At 37.5% G+C, this 19,318-nt stretch overlaps 1 protein-coding gene and 1 long non-coding RNA gene across 2 annotated transcripts; both read left to right on the top strand.

The window, feature by feature from the left end:
• The first annotated feature begins 2,213 nt into the window (after window positions 1–2,213).
• MMGT1 (membrane magnesium transporter 1) lies at window positions 2,214–10,574 on the top strand. The gene is made up of 4 exons (XM_037039028.1): window positions 2,214–2,524; window positions 6,202–6,254; window positions 8,394–8,497; window positions 10,141–10,574. Exons 1-4 carry the CDS (start codon window positions 2,446–2,448, stop codon window positions 10,298–10,300), a joined length of 396 nt encoding a protein of 131 aa, XP_036894923.1. The 5' UTR covers window positions 2,214–2,445; the 3' UTR covers window positions 10,301–10,574.
• Window positions 10,575–10,908: 334 nt separating this feature from the next.
• LOC118982077 (uncharacterized) lies at window positions 10,909–13,840 on the top strand. The gene is made up of 2 exons (XR_005065478.1): window positions 10,909–10,944; window positions 11,268–13,840. It is a non-coding gene; the product is annotated as an uncharacterized LOC118982077 (long non-coding RNA).
• The last annotated feature ends 5,478 nt before the right edge of the window (window positions 13,841–19,318 follow it).

The raw sequence follows: 19,318 nt of genomic DNA, 5'->3' as shown, positions 1-19,318 counted from the left end.
AAAAATCTCACTTCATGAAAATGAATTAACCACTTATTTCTAGAAAATGTGGCACTAGCCCTAGTTCCCCCACCCCCTCCATGGGTAAGAGAGTCAAAGGAAGAGAGTGGGGAATGCATTTTAAGAGAGTAATGTAGAAAACAAAATTTAATGTCTGGACACAACTCACTTTCCTGAAGACTAGGATAATGTAAATATCAAATTCCTTACTGGCTCTTTCTTTTTTAAAATAAGGAACAAGACTTCAATTCCTTTAAGAAATCTCCTAGTCATTTTCTGCTTTAGATAAATTAACATTAGAAAAGGCCATTTAATACGGTACCTGAAAAGGCTAATTTTGATTTGACTATTATCAAAGCCAAAAGCAATTTTAATAGGTTTTTTGGCAACTATCTTTTCTATCTTGTAACCTCCCAGGGGTGGAGAATGAAGTACTTACCTATCTGGTAAGGAGAGATTATTTCCTGGTTCTCCCTGATGTGAGGTTTATAAATAGAACTACATTTGTAAGGAATACATTATACTGTACTTGACATTGAGCAAGTACTGTTTCAAAGCTTGGCTTAGAGGTGAAGAAATTGGAGAATTCCCAGAGACAAATAATGACCATAATTAAAGGCTTGGAAAATGAGATCCAGGACAAAAACTAAATAAAGTTCAAGAAATCTGATCATTTTTGGAGGCCTTTTATTTTCGTTTTTTCATCTTTGAGGAAGCTCAAGTATATCAGAAAATGTTTATCATCAATCAAAGGGTTATCAAATTTTAGACAGCATATAAATCCACAGAGACTTTTGAAGCCAATTCAAAGTAATGGAAGGACTCTTGATAAAGAACTTTTCAAATAAGGGCATATCCCTCCCCTATTCTTTCCCATACTTTATTAATTCATTTAGTAAACATTTATTTGAATGTCTACCATGTGACATGCAATGTTTTAGACTTAGACAGAAACCCCTGTCCTCTTGGAACTTACATTACAGTGGGGTAAGAGAGATAGTACACAATGATAATACAACAAATGTAACAAATAGGTAAATTATAGAGCATGTTAGGTGATAAAAATGGAACAGGCTAAGGGGATTGGAAGGGAAGATTGCAAATTTAAAAGAGGTGGTCAGAATACATCTCCGAGCACAGGAGAGTGAGAAAACTGATGCAGAAGGGAAAAGAATGTTGACCATACTATGCATGTACCTTGTGATATGCATTTTACAACCCTGTGCCACTCAGGGGGCACTGGAGAAATTGGTATAGAGTTTGGGGGGGGGGGAAGGATGAATTCCGTTTTGGCCATATTAAATTTGAAGTGCCTGAGGATAAAAATAAATGACCAACAGGTAGTCGGAAATGCAGGTCTGGAGCTGAGGAGATACATTTGAAAGAGAGCTGTCAATTTGGAATCACTGTAATATCGACAATGGCTGAAGCGGTGGACATGAATAGGTGAGCTAGCCAAAGAAGAGCAGAGTGCAAATAGGTAAAGGGGAGAACCTTACTACAGAATGCCAAACATTTTAGGGGATAAAGACAACGAAAAATCGTGAAAGGAGGGTACAATTTATTCTAAACAGAGAGACAGGTGGGGACAGAGACAAGATGGGCCTGCTTTGTTAGCATCCTCGTATTTATCCCCTTTCATTTCTCCCTAATGTAAACTGGTTCTCTTCATGACAAAACACTCCCTCCTTGCTACACCCCTTTGGGCGTGAATCCTGCTTAAAGACCATTTGAAGGTAAAGAGAAGGGAACTAACTTTTGTTGAGCATCCCCCTGAGCTTGCCACGTGTTTGGGTCTCAAAATACATCGCTTTCCATTGCACCCCACCTGCCTCCTCGCTTTCACTCGCTAGCCTCCTCCTCCCGAGGTGCTGGCTCCCAAAGGGCTGAAACGTAGTAAAAGCCAACAGAAAATAAAGAACTAAGCTTGAGGGAAAAGCAAAAACAAACAAAGAAACAGACAAACCAAATGAACAAAATAAAAACCCCCTTGCGGGGACAGAAACCCCGCACTAAAGGACTTCAACCACCACCTTCAACCACCTCCCCCGCGGCCCCCCGCCCGCCCCACTGCCACACCCTGGCCTGTCCACAGGCCTCGCCCCTTGCCCCAAGTCATTTGCTGGTGCCTTTCCTCTCCGCTTCCTAATTGGTCCACTTATGCCTCTTCTTCTACGCCCCTCCCCCTCAGCTCCACCCCTCGCAGTGCTGAGCCAGCTGTCTCACAGGCACTCGCGGACTTTTCCCCGCGTGCTTCCCCCTCCTTCCCAGCATTCCTGTTTCCGCTTTCTAAAGGCTCTCTGGTTTTGCCACCTCTGTAAAGGCTCTTCGCGCCCAGTGGCCCAGTGACGTCATCTTTCTGCGCTGCGTGGACACCGCTGTTCGAAGAGGGAACTGCTTCCCTGCCCTTCACTGCTTTCGTTGGGCTGCTGCTCATCCGGAATAATGGCGCTGTCACTGTGGAAGGGGCTGGTGGGCATTGGCCTCTTTGCCCTAGCCCACGCGGCATTTTCCGCTGCTCAGCGTAAGTGCCTGTGGGGCCCGTACCGCTCTCATGCGGGAATTCGCGGGCGGTGTATGGGTGCACCGCAGAGGGAGTGTCAAACTGAGGGTCCCAGGAAGGGTCATTCGAGACCTTAAGAGTTTGCAGTGACTACAAGAAGCGGTGCGGGGCTGCCCAGTGAAACATTGAAGCAGCGTTAGAAGGGGGTGTCTGATAGAGGGCTCAGGATGGGACAGGCACACTGCATGGTGGGTGAAGAGGGAGTCTATCTGGGAATCCGGAACGAGTGATGTTAGATCCAGCGGGGGGCTGATAAGGCAAAGTGTCAGATTGAGAGCCTTGGATGCTCATAGTCCCATGATAACTAGGTGGACAGCGGCTTGGGCACTCCTGGGCTGAACAGGCAGTGACTAAGAAGTTATGTGACTATTTGCCTCAGATAGGGACTGGTACAGGGGAAAAGGCACTGGACTGGGAGTCACGAAGACAGATTATTAACTCGCTTTGCCATTCAATCTGTGACCTCGGGTAAGTCACATCACATAGAGTGACACAAAGTTTAAATGAAAAAAGGCAGAAGGACTTTATCATACAGATAAAGTTGTATTGTCAGGAAGAAAGTTGGAGCCCAGCACAGCCCTCAACTTTATCATACAGATAAAGTTGTATTGTCAAGAAGAAAGTTGGAGCCCAGCAAAGGAGCCCATGCAGTGAAGTCTTGAGACAGCTGATCTGTTTTGATGTCTTCTCTCCTAGACCAAGGGTCAGCAAACTCTGGCAAGTGGGCCAAATGCAGCCTCTCTCCCATTTTCCTAGTGAGCTGAGAACGTTTTTACATGTTTAATTAGTTGGGGGGGAGGCAAAAGAATATCATTTTATGACCCATGACAGTTATATAAAATCAAAGCTCCAGTGTTCATCAATGAAGTTTTATTGACACGTAGCCACGCCCATTCATTTAGGTATTGTTTGGGTGCTTTCTAAGGGCAGGGTTGAGTTTGAAATAGAAACAGAATGGCCTACAAAGCCCAAAATATTTATTATCTGGCCCTTTACAGATAAAGTTGGCTGACCACTGCCCAAGCCATAGAGCCTACAAGGACAGGGACAATGTACATTTTTTGTTCATTGCTGTAATCTTAGAGCCTAGTACAATTTTCCTCACAGTAGGTACTCAATAAATCTGTTGAATGAATGAAGGAACTGAATTCAAACTTGAACTTTAGTCTTTTATTTGGTGGATTGCTTTCCTTCTTTAGGAATAAAGCAGAAAATGAGATTTGACTTCCTTCAAAGCTCCAGTTTTTTCAATTTAAAACCTTTTATTGTTTATTATATATAATTAAAATGATCCAATTATTGTAACTACTTATCACGAACATACATTATGACAATGTCCGAAGGAAATGCAACTTATTTTTAAATAAGTTTCTATTTAGAAATTTTAGATTTACAAGAAGTTGTAGAGGTATTGCAGAAAGTGACTATATCCCCTCACCCATGCATCCACCATTGATAACATCTAATATCACCATGGTTTATTGTCACAACTGAGAAGCTGACATTGGTATATTACTGTTAACTGAAGTCTAGCTTTTATTTGGATCTCATCAGTTTTTCATTAATGTCTGCTTTATGTTCTAGGAATCAGTCTAGTGTGTCACATTACATGTAGTTGTCATGTTTTCCCAGTCTCCTCTGTTCTGTGCTCCAGGCTTTAATGATAATAGTAATTCTCATTATTAAGTGCTTACTGAGTGCCAGGGACTGAACTAAGCACTTTTCTTATATAATTCAATCCTGCCAAAAGCCCTGGAGGCAGCTGTTATTGTTAATATTGCCTTTGAAACACGAAGAAATTGACCCACACAGCTAGGTCATTTGCATGAAAGCACAGAGATGAGAGATGGTGGAGCCAGTATTTAAAGACAAGGAGTTTGAGTCTAGAGTCTATGTGCTAACACTGCTTTATGAAATTCGGTCTCGGGGATTTGGTTGAAATTGTACTGTGCTTTGGTGCTGGAGGTAGTGTGAGTGATGACCCAAGGGAGTCCAATGGCAAGTGGAAAAACAAATGGGTCAAGAAATAATCACAGTAGAATGACATACATGTCATGCTAAAAGTATGTAATGACGCATGGAGATAGGGGCAGACCTACAGCCTCAAGGCTGTAAGTAAGGTCAGCAGACCAGCGTGATCGTAATCACGTGGGAGCTTGTTAGAGATGCCTGCCCCAGATCTTTTGAATCCGAATCTGCACGTCAGTCGGATCCCCAGGTGATTTGTGCGCACATTCCTTTGAGAAGCACAGCTCTAGGGGAAGGTGGGACTCTGTGGAGTATCGCAGCATTTTCTACCATAGGCTTCAGCTATAAAATTTTAAGGTCCTAGAGCAAGATCATTAAAGTCCTACCTTTAGGTCTGCAGATGGGGAAATGCCTGGTTAAAGGTAGTGTTGGAGAGTCAGGTTGGGATCTGAACAGTGGGTAGGAAGTTCGGCAAAACCTGTTTTTGGTATTGCTTTGATTTTTCTTTCACATTTGTTCTTATGACAAACCCTGTAAGAAAGAACTCCGGAAATGTCTGTAAACAAGTTATCTTTTAAAAGTCAATACATGTTTACACACTACAATTTGGCTCTTTTAGTTCACAATACGTTATTAAATAGGGATTGTGCAAGGTTCACCTAGAATTAGGATTTTGTGTTTTTATGTTTCCAGTGAGATAAAAATGCCCTGTGGCACTTGTCCTTGCGGTGGGACCTCTTTATAATGTTCATGGGGGAAAGAAATGAACACTTACCTTTGAAGCTACTTGTGTCATGTCAGATTGTGGCAGCAGATAGCTTCCTATGGTGCCATGGCCTGCTCATCTTTGCCATAATGAACTTTGTTATGGTAGAGAGCCTATTGCATATCTCATTTAATCCTCACATTATTCCCATCTTAATGTTGCAGAAACTTAGGCAGTGAAAAGATAGGTACTGTATTCCTTTGGGTCTAAGACACACTCACCCTCCAACATCTCTGTTTAAATACTCTGAAATTGAGGTGTTATAGGATAGTGTCTTACGTTGAATGAGATAACATCAGGGTTACAGTAAGTTGAAGAGCTGGTCTTATGATTGAGTCTTATCGGCTGTCAAATTCTGAATCTTTCATACCATGTCGTTTCCTGAGGCTAACGCAACAGAAGAATTTTAATTTAATCACAGAGGCACAAATTGATGTCCTGGAGTTTTTCCTGTCCCACCACTGCCCTAGGATATTCTCTAAGGAAAAAAACATTTCCATATCAATTCTATGTGATAGATGGTGCTACTTCAGAGTAGTGATTTTCTGTAGGCCCATTAATTTTTAAATAGTTGTGAGTTCTTTGACCAGTTAGTGAAAGAAATGATTTGTTTCAAAGGATTCTAGTGTTCCTGTAGTAATGAAAGAAAAATTATGTATAGGTATTTCTTCCTCATACTTGCTCACTTTTCACTTTTATCCTTTTTACAAGGTGACAAAGTAAGAATAAAATAGTTCAAGATCAGGCTCATTGCCTTAGAAGATACAGGTTTTTGAGGAACCCAGCATTAGCATTACTTTATGTAGCATTTAAGTCAGCTGCTTCTTTGGTATATTGATTTGTTTGCATTTTAAGGAAGAAAAATGAGCTACAGTTTCCTTAATGGTATGCTTCTGGTTTATAGATCGTTCTTATATGCGATTAACAGAAAAGGAAGATGAATCACTGCCAATAGATGTAAGTTGATTATTTATATTCTATTAACATATATTTTAAAAATTAGCCATATACTTTATACTAATATTTTACTGGTTTTTATTCTCTTAAATTTTTTAGACATAAAATTGCATCTGTTCTCTACTTTACTTTTTGTCACTCACTGTAAAACCCAAACATTTGTAGACAAAATATTTCTGTTTGGTTTCTAGAACTTTAGTTTAAATAGTCTTCCTAGAAGTTGCTCTTCCATAGTTTGAGATGCACTTTTTAAGTGCATCTGATTATTTGACTTCATTTTTTGGAAAAGTTTCTTTTTATATTAAGTTTAAGAACAAGCAAAATTAACAAAACATTGTTTAGGAACATATGCATAGGAGGTAAAATTAAAGGAAAACAAAGACCTGTTCTTTTTGGCTAAAATGATGTGTAAATTTCACTCACAATTTTATTTTTTTGGATTTTAAATTATAAAATAGTAAGTTCTTTGTAACAGAATCAAACAGTAAGTGTAAAAAGTAAAACCTCAAACAAAAAAAAACCATTACCCCATTGCTCAGCAATTCTACTTCCAATCTGATATTTGGAGTGTATCAGTAGTTCAGTTTTCTTCCTATGCGTAAACATCTTTATTTATGTCTGTATAGTTCTACCTAATCAAAACACAGAGGTTTTCTTTTTAAAAGTTATTATGCATGTGTGTGTATATATATGTATGTGTAGTTTTATAATTAGATTTTTATTACTTAATTTTTCTTGAGATATTTTCATGTGTACTTAGAGACTTACCACATTTTTGTTAATGGTGCCTATGATTGTATTGTGTGAAGTAGGTCTTGGTACTCTGGTGGTGGGAATGTGAACTGGTATAACATATGACATTATGTTTTTTTGTTTTTTTTTAAAGATTTTATTTATTTATCTTTAGAGGGGAAGGGAAGGAGAGAGGGAGAGAAACATCAATGTGTGATTGCCTCCCCCACTGGGAACTGGCCCACAACCCAGGCACGTGCCCTGACTGGGAATCGAACCATGATCTTTTGGTTCTCAGGCCCGCACTCAATCCACCGAGCCACACCAGCCAGGGCCATATGACATTATGTTTTAATTTACGAAGAGTAATAGCCTGGGGCTAATTTTGACTTTAGATTGTCTATAATTAAGAGTATGGTAGATGTGGCTATTAACTCATTCTCCCATCATCATTGCTTTGTGGTAGAAGCACACACATTCATGTACATCTATTTAAAATGACTTCCTTCTGTTTACAATTAGGAAAAATTTAAATATAGAGAAAATTGCAGAGAAAAAATATGCCTGTAATCTCATGTTGATTAATGTCAAGCTTGCAAGTTTTTGCTTGGACAGCCTCTTTGGAAAGCAGTTTAGTATTACCTAATAAAGTGGAATGCACATACTCCACACCAGTGATTCTCCTCCCAAGCACCAGGAGAAGTACACAAGGATATCCATATTGACATTGTAAGGCAAAGTAGCACACAGGAAACAGCCCCCATAACTATCAAAAGTGGAATGGATGAATTGTAGTATTTTCATATAATGGAATACAAAACATAATGAAAACGAATGGACTACAACTATATACTGCCACAGGGATGAATCTCACAAAAATTCAAAATATGGAAAATTAAGCAATATATGTTTTAGAGGTGATACATAGCTGGTAAAATTGTAAAGAAAAGCAACTGATTAATACACAGTTTGGGACGATAGTTAACTTTGGGAGGGGGGTGGAGAATACAATTGCAAAAGGACACGTGGGACTTGAAAGGTGCTGGTAATGTTCTGTTTCTTAAGCTGGGTGGAGGGTAAGAGGTATTGTTCTTATACTCTATGATATTTAATGATAATACATTAACATTTTTAGTTTTTCTTGGAAGTTGATAGTAGTTGATAACTCGGTTTCGAATGGCTCAGTACCTGTTTTTGCTACTTAAGGAAAACCCACAAGTATTTTTGTAGGCAATCCACAGACTATAGGTTTTGTTGTATTTAGGTCCAAATCCTTTAAACTGAGAATTGACTCCTTGATCAGATCTGGAGAAATACCTGTTAGAGGCTAAAAGGAGATGGAAATAAAATTGTAAATTTTTATAATATTTGTATATAATTTAGTAATCTTAATCTTTATACTCACAGATAGTTCTTCAGACACTTCTGGCCTTTGCGGTTACCTGTTACGGTATAGTTCATATTGCAGGGGAGTTTAGAGATATGGATGCCACCTCAGAACTAAAAAATAAGTAAGTTTCCCATTTTCATAAGCATTTGATTTCTTATGGGTTTTGTTTCATTTACATAATTTTAAATGTTTGTGTTCTGGTGCATAAAAGTCAGTTTTTACATTTTGATTATACAATCTATATGAGTAATGAAGAAAAAATATTGAGGCAGTGTTTGATATGATAGAAAAGATGGAAGTTGAATGACTGATTATTGGCATTAGAATAGCATGTTATATTATGGTTGCTTAAAATTACTTATTGGTTGGTTGGATGGATGGATGGATGGAAATAAATATATTGGAAGATATTTCCTCAGAATTTTTTCCTTCCTTCCTTCCTTCCTTCCTTCCTTCCTTCCTTCCCTCCCTCCCTCCCTCCCTCCCTCCCTCCCTCCCTCTCTTTGCTTCCCTCTCTTTCCTTCCCTCTCTTTCCTTCCCTCTCTTTCCTTCCCTCTCTTTCCTTTCTTCCCTTCTCCCTACCTTTTTCCTCTGTCCTAGCTTAGTCTTTGGAAGAGTAACTGGTTTTATGTTTCCTCTATCATTTGACCCTGGTCTGTGACATGCACTCCATTCTCAGGCCCTTTCCCATTCCTGGGTTAAAGTATATTTCTTGTTCTGCTTTCTTTTTTTTTCTCTTGTACTTCTTCTAAGCTGTTTTTGTGAACTTTGCTTTTTATAAAGTCATCCTTTAGCCTTGCTCAATTCCATGTCTGGACTTTACCCACTTTCTTGATCCTGGAAAATTTAACCCTTTACACTATTTCCTTAGAAGGATTCACAATGATCATGCATCAGAGGACACTTACCCTCTTTTTACTTTTTAGTTTATATTTTAAATAGTCACGTCTCAGGCTTCCTATTTTATGTGAGAGGGTATGCTTGGATTACTAGGTGGGCTGACTTTGAGATCTGAGTTTTATCAAAGGCAGAATTCTTTTTCTTCAGAAAAGTAATATTTAAAAACAAACTAATACTAAAAGCCCTACACTTAGGTGTTTGTGAACTTTCTTTAGACCACATATCTCTCACTGGAAAAGAAGCAAGAATACTCCACTATCACCACCCACTACCATTCTTACAAAGAGTCTATTCATAATCACAGGCAATGGGCCAGGAAAGAAAAAGGTGAAAGAGAATAGCATTTAATAGCATTTGGTAGTAAAATATATGAGTTTGGACAACAGCAGGTACAGAAGGGCCAAAAGAATTTATGGATTTTTTTTTGTTAGCCTTGAAAGATTCTTAGAAAACAGATCTGTGAAATTATCATATAGCTTGAATAGTGAGGGCCAAATGAGACTAATCAAAGGTACTATCTCTGTACTGATTTTTTTAAAAAGACTATTTGGCATGGGCTAATTTCAGATCTACAGAAGTGATTAAAGTTCAGCAGTTACTTGTGTTATTCATAGGCATACTGGAAGGATTGGCTGAATTAAGAAAAATGCTAAGGCTATATGTTGCTTTTCCAGGTTTTTTATTTTCCTTATAAAGGAAAAAAATAAGATACAGTATGATTACCATTTACGGTCTAATTTCATGGATTTAAATATAGTTTAAAATATAATCCATAGCAAATTCATAATTCATCAGAAGTCTGCTTATTTTCTAATAGGCTTTCATAAGGGTTTATCTAAAATTGATGCTTTTTTTTCTTTCAAGGACATTTGACACATTAAGGAATCATCCATCATTTTATGTATTTAATCATCGTGGTAGAGTACTGTTCCGGCCTTCAGATACAACAAATTCTTCAAACCAAGATGCATTATCCTCTAACACATCGTTGAAGTTACGAAAACTTGAATCACTGCGTCGTTAAGATTTTTACAGATCATAACAACAATACAGGACACAGAGCTGGAATATTGGAGTTTGGGGCATAAAATACTCCCTGTCAGTATTTATAATGATCTTTTAGACCTAATTTTTAAAAGTCTGTGGCCCTTGTTTGTACACTGTAATCAAATTATTATTTTGGGGAGAATTTCAAGATTTATTTATTTTTTTTAATTGAATTTATTGGGGGTGATATTGGTTAATACGACTATATGGGTTTCAAGTGTACAGTTCTATAATACATCATCTGTATATTGTATGTTCACCACTCCAAGTCAAGTCCCTTTTTGTCACCATTTATCCCCCATTTACCCTCTTCTACCTCCCCCATCCTCTTCCCCCTCCAGTAATTACCATACTGTTATCTGTGTCTATGAGTTTGTTGTTGTTGGGGTTTTTTTTGTTTAATCTCTTCACCTACTTCATCCAGCTCCCCAGTCCCCCTCCCCTCTGACAGCTGTGAGACTGTTCTCTGTGTCTTCTATGAGTCTGTTTCTATTTTATTTGTTAGTTTATTTTGTTCATTAGATTCCACATATAAGTGAAATCATACGGTACTTGCCTTTTCTGACTGGCTTATATCACTTAGCATAATACTCTCCATGTCCATTCTTGCTGTTGCAAAAGGTAAGATTTCCTTATTTTTTACTGCTGTGTAGTATTCCATTCTATAAATGTCCCATAGCTCTTTTATCCACTCATCCCCTAATGGGCACTTGGGCGACTTCTAGACCTTGGCTATTGTAAATAGCACTGCAATGAACATGAAATTACTGATGCAGTATAAGTTATCTGTGAAAAGAGTCTTTGCTCTTTCATAGAAAAAAGTCTTTTTTTCTTTTAAAACAAATTTACATTTTCTGTACGAATCACTGTTTTGAACATATTTCTTTGAGAAAAATATGTTGTTCTGTAATTATTTATTAGATTTCTTTTCTTTTGCACTTCAGTTTCTAGGATCCTTTGGAAACAGTGTGACTATTGCACTTTGCAGAATGAATTATAGTAAAGTGGTCTTCATTTCTTAACAACAAATGGACTTCTCTAAAGAGATATAGAAAGGTGACATCATATTTTCTTATACCCTCTAAGAAGTGGCTCTGCTTCAGCAGCTACTTGCCAGTTTTTAATTTATCCATGACTTCTCACCCGCCTGACTCGTATACACCATTTAACATCAGTTGTCTTGTTTCATCATTTCTCTGGAGTTCTGTGTGCAGTGAGCAATTTTTGTGTCGGAAATTCTTTGTCATAACAAATGTATTTAACAAATTCAACTTGCTGTAAAGCTACCTGTATTCTCTTCATTTCACTGTAAAAATTTCCCTAATTGATTGTGTAATCTAAGAATAGTTGAAGATACACAAAAAAGACCCTTTGTGATAGAATCACCCTGCCTATGTAGAAGAATAGTAATCACTGATGAAAACTGATTACTTGTCATTAGCCAGTTTAACTTATGCAAAGTCTTTTATTTTATCACAAACTATACTAGTGAATTAGTAAAAATAAACTTCTCATTAAAGGTAGACTTCAAAAGAACTGGACCCAATATGTTCTAAATATTTGGAACTAATATTTTTAATTTTTTAAAAAATTGGGGTCATTTAAGAAATTGTTTTGTAGCTTCTGACTTCTAACAGGCTTAGCATTTTCCATCTTCATGGTATGTTACTGAAGATGAGAATGAGGATACAGAGTAGAAATTTTTTAGAAACAGCAATTTTAGTTTTAAGGACATTTGGCTAGCTCTTTGATTTTCAGAAAGCTTAACATTTCTATGTAGAGAACATTGCTTTTATTGAAATCTGAAGGTATGAAAACATTGCTTATGTTGACTTGTATAAATGTAAAGGGAATAACTATGCAGATTTGAAAAGAAAATGTGCTTTTAGGCAAGGATCATATGATGCCCTTACCTTTGATGGCATTTTTTCCATTAGAAGTGAGCCTCAGCTCTTCTACTCTGCCTGGTAATGCACAACCCCAAAGCAGGAGATTATTTTTTTCATTGTTTTTTTATTGTTGTTTTGTTTAGCTTTGTTTTGCCAATCTCCTCTTTCTGTGGAACACTGACTCTGCTCTCTAAGAAGAGCAAAGTTAAAAATCTTCTGATAATGTAATTTAGAAATAAATTAAAAATGTGAAGTCAGGGGTTAAACGTGGTGATAATAAAATCAAAATAGTGTGTGAGAAAGCAGTTCTTTACATTAGGCTTTTATACCATTCACTCAGATATGACTAGATTCACAACAGCCTCTTATGTTCTTCTCCCTTCAGGCTGTCCTCCTTTCCTAACATGTTTTTATAACAACTTTTTAAAGCTGTAATTCACATACCTTACAATTCACCCATTTCAAAGGTGCAATTCAGTGGATTTATAACAGAGTCACAAGTTGTGCAAGCACAACCACAATGAATTAAAGAACATTGTTATCACTCCAAAGAGAACCCCTGTACCCTTTAGCGGTCATATCTCCTTTCGTCCCCATGCTTCCCAGCCCTAGCAAGCACTAATCTACTTTCTGTGTTTATGACTTGCCTATTCCTGTCATTTACTATAGATGAATTCATACAGTATCTGGTCCTTCATGACTGGCTTCCCAAGTAGGTTTTGTGTTATGTGTAGTTTATCTTTGAATAAACTTCTCTTCTTGAGAACTGTGACTGCTCTGAAAGGCAGTGGTTGGTAAAATCAGTAGATGTAAAGATGGAGGGTTTCTTAGTCAATCTTGTGCTGAATAGTTTTTCCTCATAACCAACTTATTCATGATATACTACTACTTATATTTTGTCCCGTCTCTAGAATGGATATTGAAATCTTTGCCTGCCTCATCAAGAAAGTCCTGCTAAAAATGATGCCAAGTAATTTGGCAGGTAATTGACATAGCAGTTTTCAAGTGTGTCTCACTTTGGCAGCAGCTCATGTAACTTGGGCCAGGTGAGCTTCCCAAAGTTCTTTAATTTCCTCCAGTGAATTTCTGCTGTCTTTTCCAAGTTTATGTCATAGGACTGGAGTTGATTGGATATATTATGACACTGCTAAATGGGTCGAGTTCAAAATTTCATTTCTAATACTATTAGACAGCCCACTACTACTTAGGGTAGTTCCCCCCAATGTAGTCATATGAACTAGTTCGGCCTGTAGGTGACTGTAATTTTAGTGACATTCGAAGTCTGAACTATTGACAGCTCTCTAGAATATGGGAAAGCTCACTTCTTAATAATCAGGGAACCAGCCAAATGCCATGGGCTAATGGCTCGGCTGCAGAAAATGTAGATCTGTGAATTGGAGACTATGATGCTCTGTAACTCCCTAATGATTGTTTCCTTAGCACCGTAGCTTCTTCGGGGGCGTGGCAGCATCTTCCCAGTTGTATGTGGCCTGTTTCCATGATGTATTGAGTAGTCCTGTTTGTTGTGAGCATCAATGCCTGTAGCACCAAGCAAAGCACATTCTTTTGAATGTTTCCTCTCTTTTAATGACCTGCCCGATCTAATAAATAAATGATTCTCTCACCTTTCCCCTGTTTTGGGTAGTGTTTTCTTTTTTACTTTTAATCACATTTTCTTCTGCTTCTCTACCCCCAGAAAAATGTAAGAGCTAATTTTATGACTTTTTTCCAGTGTGATGCTGATTTACTAAATTCAATGGATACTTTACCTTTTATTGTATATGTAAGGTCTTATTGTAATTTTATGCTTTTGGGGGTCAAAATAGAATATAATCTTATTTATATTTGTAAATAATCAAATGACTATTTGATTATTTTGAGGTGTAAGAATTTTGGTCCTTGAGTAGCAAACAGTGTCTAAACATCTCATCACAAATTTGGTCTACAGCCAAGCTGCCATTATAAAATGTCACTTTATATTTAACGGGACATCATTATTAAAGCATTAGGGAGCAAATCTAAAGTTTAATGAAAATCCAAAAGGAAGTTCTGGTTTGCAAAACTTGACAGTTCTCTGCAGTATTTTTAAAAATAGCATTACCAGTATCTAAATCTACCTAGGAATATCTCAAAACAACCTACTAATCAAATATTCTTTAAAGAGGAAAAAAGAAAGATAATATATGAACATAGGGGAAAAAATCAGATGGTACCTAAAGGAATGAAATGAAAACTTGCCCCTTCCTTTCTACTCCTAATACCTCTCTCCAAAGGAAATCAGCTTGAAGTGTCTTGTATGTTCTTTCAGGGACAACTTATTTGCCAGCAAATACAAACTTTTTAAAAGTTAATATTAATGGAATCAGATGGTATTATACCCTTCTGAACCTTGTTCTTTTGCTGTCTTATAAGATCTTTCTGTATCAGTATATACAGAAATACCTCATGTATTTAATGACTTGTGGTATTCCAGTGTATGAATGTGTTATAAATTTTTAAACATTTTTCTATTGCTAAATCATATTGCAATGAACATATTTGTACATATAATGAGATTATTCTGACAGGGTTCTTTAGAATTGCTGGGTCAAAGAGTATTTTTTATTTTAGTAGTTATTGCCAAATTGTTCTCCAGAAATCTTTGCCCAGTTATACTACCACTTATAATGTATAAAAATAATTATTTATGAGGTCCAAGCCAATACTGGGTACCAAATTTTTAAAAATTTGATCATCCGAAAGTGAATAAATGGTATCTTGCAGTTTAATGAAGCTGTAATGCATTTTAATGAAGGGCATGGATCACAGTTTTGTGTATATTGGTTTCATTTTCTGTGAACTGTGTGGTCATGTTATATTTTTTATTATATGATTTTCTATTGATTAATATGTGCTGTTTGTAAGCTATGAAAATTGGCTCATTGTTATATATTTAATAATATTTTCCTGAGATTTACTTACTGATTTATGTGTAGTTAAACTTATCAGTCTCTATAGCTTCTATGATTTGTGCCTTGCTAAGAAAGGCCTTCTTTACATTTAAAAATAAATTTAATGTATTTTTCCAATACTTTTAATTTTTTAACCTTTAAATCTTTGATTCATTTGGGATTAATTTAGGTAGAAGAAATGAGGTAAGAATTCAGCATTTTTCTTCCCCAAATAGCTATCTGGTTATTCTAATACAATTGACTTTTTAAAAAAGACTTTATTTACTTACTTTTAGAGAGTAGAAAAGGTAGGGAGAAAGAGAGGGAAAGAAAGAAAGAAAGAGAGAAACATCAATATGCGATAGACACGTGGATCAGTTGCCTCTCATTCCCCGCCCCAACTGGAGACCTGGCCTGCAGTCCAGGCATGCGCCCTGATTGGGAATCAAACCGGTGAGCTCTCGCCTTGCAGGCCTGCACTCAATCCACTGAACCACATCAGTCAGGGCAATGCTATTGACTTTTTTACACACTAATTTGAAAAGGCATCCTCATTCATACATTGAATTTCTGTAAGTATTTAGATCTGTTTTTGATTAAATTATTTGGGATGACATTGCTTAATAAGATAGAGGTTTCAAATGTACACTTCTATGGTACATGGTCTATACATTGCATTATTCATTTTTGAGCTCTAGTCTGTTGCAAAATTACCAGTCTTTTTTTATTGTATTTTATTGATTATGCTATTACAGTTTTCCCAATTTTTCCATTTATTCCCCATCCACCCTGCACCCCCAACGCTCCAGCATCCCCCCAATGAGTTCGTATACATGGGTTGTACATATAAGTTCTTTGAATTCTCTGTTTCTCATACCCTTCTTGACCTCCCCCCATCTATTTTATGCCTACCAATTATGCTTCTTATTCCCTGTACCTTTCCCCACCATTCCTCCCCTCTCCCTCCCCACTGAAAGCCCTCCATGTGGTGTCCATTTCTATGATTCTGTTGCAGTTCTAGTTGTTTGCTTAGTTTTTCTTTTTTTTTTTAGGTTTAGTTCTTGATACTTGTGAGTTTGTTGTCATTTTACTGTTTATAGTTTTTGATCTTCTTCAATTTCTTAGATAAGTCCCTTTAACATTTGATATAATAAGGGCTTGGTGATGATGAACTCCTTGAACTTGACCTTATCTGGGAAGCACTTTTTCAGCCCTTCCATTCTAAATGATAGCTTCGCGGGACAGAGTAATCTTGGATGTATTTCCTTGCTTTTCATGACTTTGAATATTTCTTTCCAGCCCCTTCTTGCCTGCAAAGTTTCTTTAGAGAAATCAGCTGACAGTCTTATGGGCACTCCTTTGTAGGTAACTCTCTCCTTTCCTCTGGCTGCTTTTAAGATTCTCTCTCTATCTTTAATATTGGGTAACTTAATGATGATGTGCCTCAGTGTGTTCCTCTTTGGGTGCAACTTCTTTGGGACTCTCTGGACTTCCTGGAAGTCTGTTTCCTTTGCCAGATTGGGGGAGTTTTCCTTCATTATTTGTTCAAATAAGCTTTCAATTTCTTGTTCTTGTTCTTGTTCTTCTTGTGCCACTATAATTCAGATATTGGGACGTTTAAAGTTGTCCCAGAGGTTCCTAAGCCTCTGTTCATTTTTCTTTCCAATTCTTGGTTCTTCATTCTGCTCTGGTTGGATGTTTATTTCTTCTTCCTTTTGTTCCAAATTGTTGATTTGAGTCCTGGTTTCCTTCCTGTCACTGTTGCTTCCCTGAATGTTTTGCTTTATTTCACTTTAGGTGGCCTTCACTTGTTCTTTCATTTTGTGACCAAGCTCAATCAGCTCTGTGAGCATTTTGATTACCAGGGCTTTGGACTGTCCATCAGATAGGTTGTCTATCTCCTCATTGCTCGGGTTTCTTTCTGGAGTTTTGCTCTGTTCTTTCATTTGGGCCATATTTCTTTGTCTCAGTGCACCTGTTAAGTTGTAATGGGGTGGGGCAACCCTCTTTGCTGCATAGTGGTGCTGCTTGTGGGGGAGGGACCAGAGAGGGAACAATGCAGCTCCCCTGCTCAGCTCTAGCTCCAACTTTCCAATGAACTCTTGTGTGAGACTGGGAGTTTCTCCCACTGTGGCAGCTGCCATAGTCCACAGTCAGCTCTGAGTCTCAGTTTCCAGTTCAGTCAGCCCCACTCAAGTGGTACACTGCCTCTCTGAGGGTCCTTTCAGTCAGCCCCACCCACACAGTCCTCAGCCTTGCCACAGGTTCTCTCTCCATCTGCCTCTCTTACTGGTCTGGTTGGTCTGATTGACTGTTTCTTTAATTACTTGGTTGTCAGATTTCCATGCAGTTTGATTTTCTGGCACTTCTGGTTGTTCTTCTGATTTTAGATTGGTTGTTATCTTCCTTTTAGTTGTGAAAGGAAGCAAAGGGTTTCTACCTACACCTCCATCTTGGCTGGAACTTGAATGTCCAAAAATTATGAGTTAATTTTTTTTAAGTTGTTACACATTTTCATATTTGGAATTGGTTATCTATACCTCATTATTATTACTTTTAGGATTTTTCCCTAGTTATTCTTGCATGTCTGTATTTCCAGATAAACTTCAATATTACTTTTTCTGATTATAGAATCTTGTATTTATCCTAGAATTTTATTTTGAAAGATATCAAACTTACAGTAAATATAAATGAATAGTATGATGAATCCAATGTACATTTTTAAATTGATGTTTTAATACAGTTGTCTCCATTTTTCCACCTCCCACCCTCAATCCTACACCCCTTTAGCTTTGTCCATGGGTCTTTATACCTGTTCCTTTATAACCCTTTCTCTTCTTTCCCACTTTATCTCCCTTCCTCCTCCCCTCTGGTTACTGTCAGTTTGTTCTTAATTTCAGTGTCTCTGGTTATATTTTGTTTGCTATTTTCTTTTGTTGATTATGTTCCAGTTAAAGGTGAGATCATAGAGGGTTTGTCTTTCACTGCTTAGCTTACTTCACTTAGCATAATGCTCTCCAGTTCCATCCATGTTGTTGCAAAGGGTAGGAGCTCCTTTCTTTCTGTGTATAGAATTCCATTGTGTAAATGTACCACAATTTATTGGTCCACTTATTTGCTGATGGGCACCTAGGCTGCTTCCAACACTTGGATATTGTAAATTGTGCTGCTTATGAACATTGGGGTACATAAGTTCTTTTGGACTGGTGTTTCAGAATTCTTAGGGTATAATCCCAGCAGGGGAATTGCTGAGTCAAAAGGCAATTCCCTTTTTAGTTTTCTGAGGAAATTCCATACTGTTATCCACAGTGGCTGCACCAGTCTGCATTCCCACCAACAGTGCACTAGGGTTCCCTTTTCTCCACAACCTCTCCAATAGTTGTTGCTTCTTGATTTGTTTATGGTGGACATTCTGACCGGTGTGAAGTGGTATCTCATTGTGGTTTTAGTTTGCATCTCTCTGGTGGCTAGTGATGCTGAGCATCTTTTCATATGTGTCTGGGTCCTCTGTATGTCCTCCTTGGACAAGTGTCTGTACAGGTCCTTTGACCATTTTTTAATTGGAATGTTTGTCTTCCTCGTGTGGAGTTGTGCGAGTTCTTTATATATTTTTGAGATCAAACCCTTATCTGAGGTATCATTGGCAAATTTACTTTCATATATGGTTGATCCTCTTTTCATTTTATTGATGTTTTCTTTAGCCATGCAAAGCTTTTTAAGTTGATGAAGTCCCATTTGTTTATTTTTTCCTTCATGTCCATTGCTCTAGGGGACATATCCATGAAAATATTCCTGCATGGAATATCTCAGATTTTCCTACCTATCTTCTCTAGGACTTTTATGGTATCACAACTTATATTTAAGTCTTTTATCCACTTTGAATTTATTTTTGTGTGTGGTGTAATTTGGTGATCAAGTTTCATTTTTTGCATGTAGCTGTCCAGATCTCCCAACACCATTTCTTTTTTTTTAATTTTTTAATTTAATTATTTTTCAAGTACAGTTTTCTGTCTATTACTCCCATCCCATCCCACCCCCCTCCCTCCCATTTCCACCCTTCTCAGTTGTTGTCCATGTATCCTTTATAAATGTTCCTCTAAATCCCCCCCCCATTTCCCCTGAAATTCCCTCCCCTCTCCCCTCTGGTCACTGTCAGCCTCCAACACCATTTCTTGA

The sequence above is a fragment of the Sturnira hondurensis genome, unplaced genomic scaffold (assembly GCF_014824575.4).
Source record: "Sturnira hondurensis isolate 20B ecotype Veracruz unplaced genomic scaffold, ASM1482457v3 Scaffold0024912, whole genome shotgun sequence".
In the NCBI taxonomy this organism is placed as follows: Eukaryota; Metazoa; Chordata; class Mammalia; order Chiroptera; family Phyllostomidae; genus Sturnira; species Sturnira hondurensis.
This window is presented reverse-complemented; position numbering and strand designations above follow the sequence as displayed.

Bases quoted from the DNA above. Each gene is read 5' to 3' on its own strand.
- MMGT1 (XM_037039028.1), top strand. From the start codon at position 2,446: ATGGCGCTGTCACTGTGGAAGGGGCTGGTGGGCATTGGCCTCTTTGCC. The intron at 2,525-6,201 runs GTAAGTGCCTGT...TCTGGTTTATAG, and splicing joins GGCATTTTCCGCTGCTCAGC to ATCGTTCTTATATGCGATTA. The intron at 8,498-10,140 runs GTAAGTTTCCCA...TTTTCTTTCAAG, and splicing joins ACCTCAGAACTAAAAAATAA to GACATTTGACACATTAAGGA.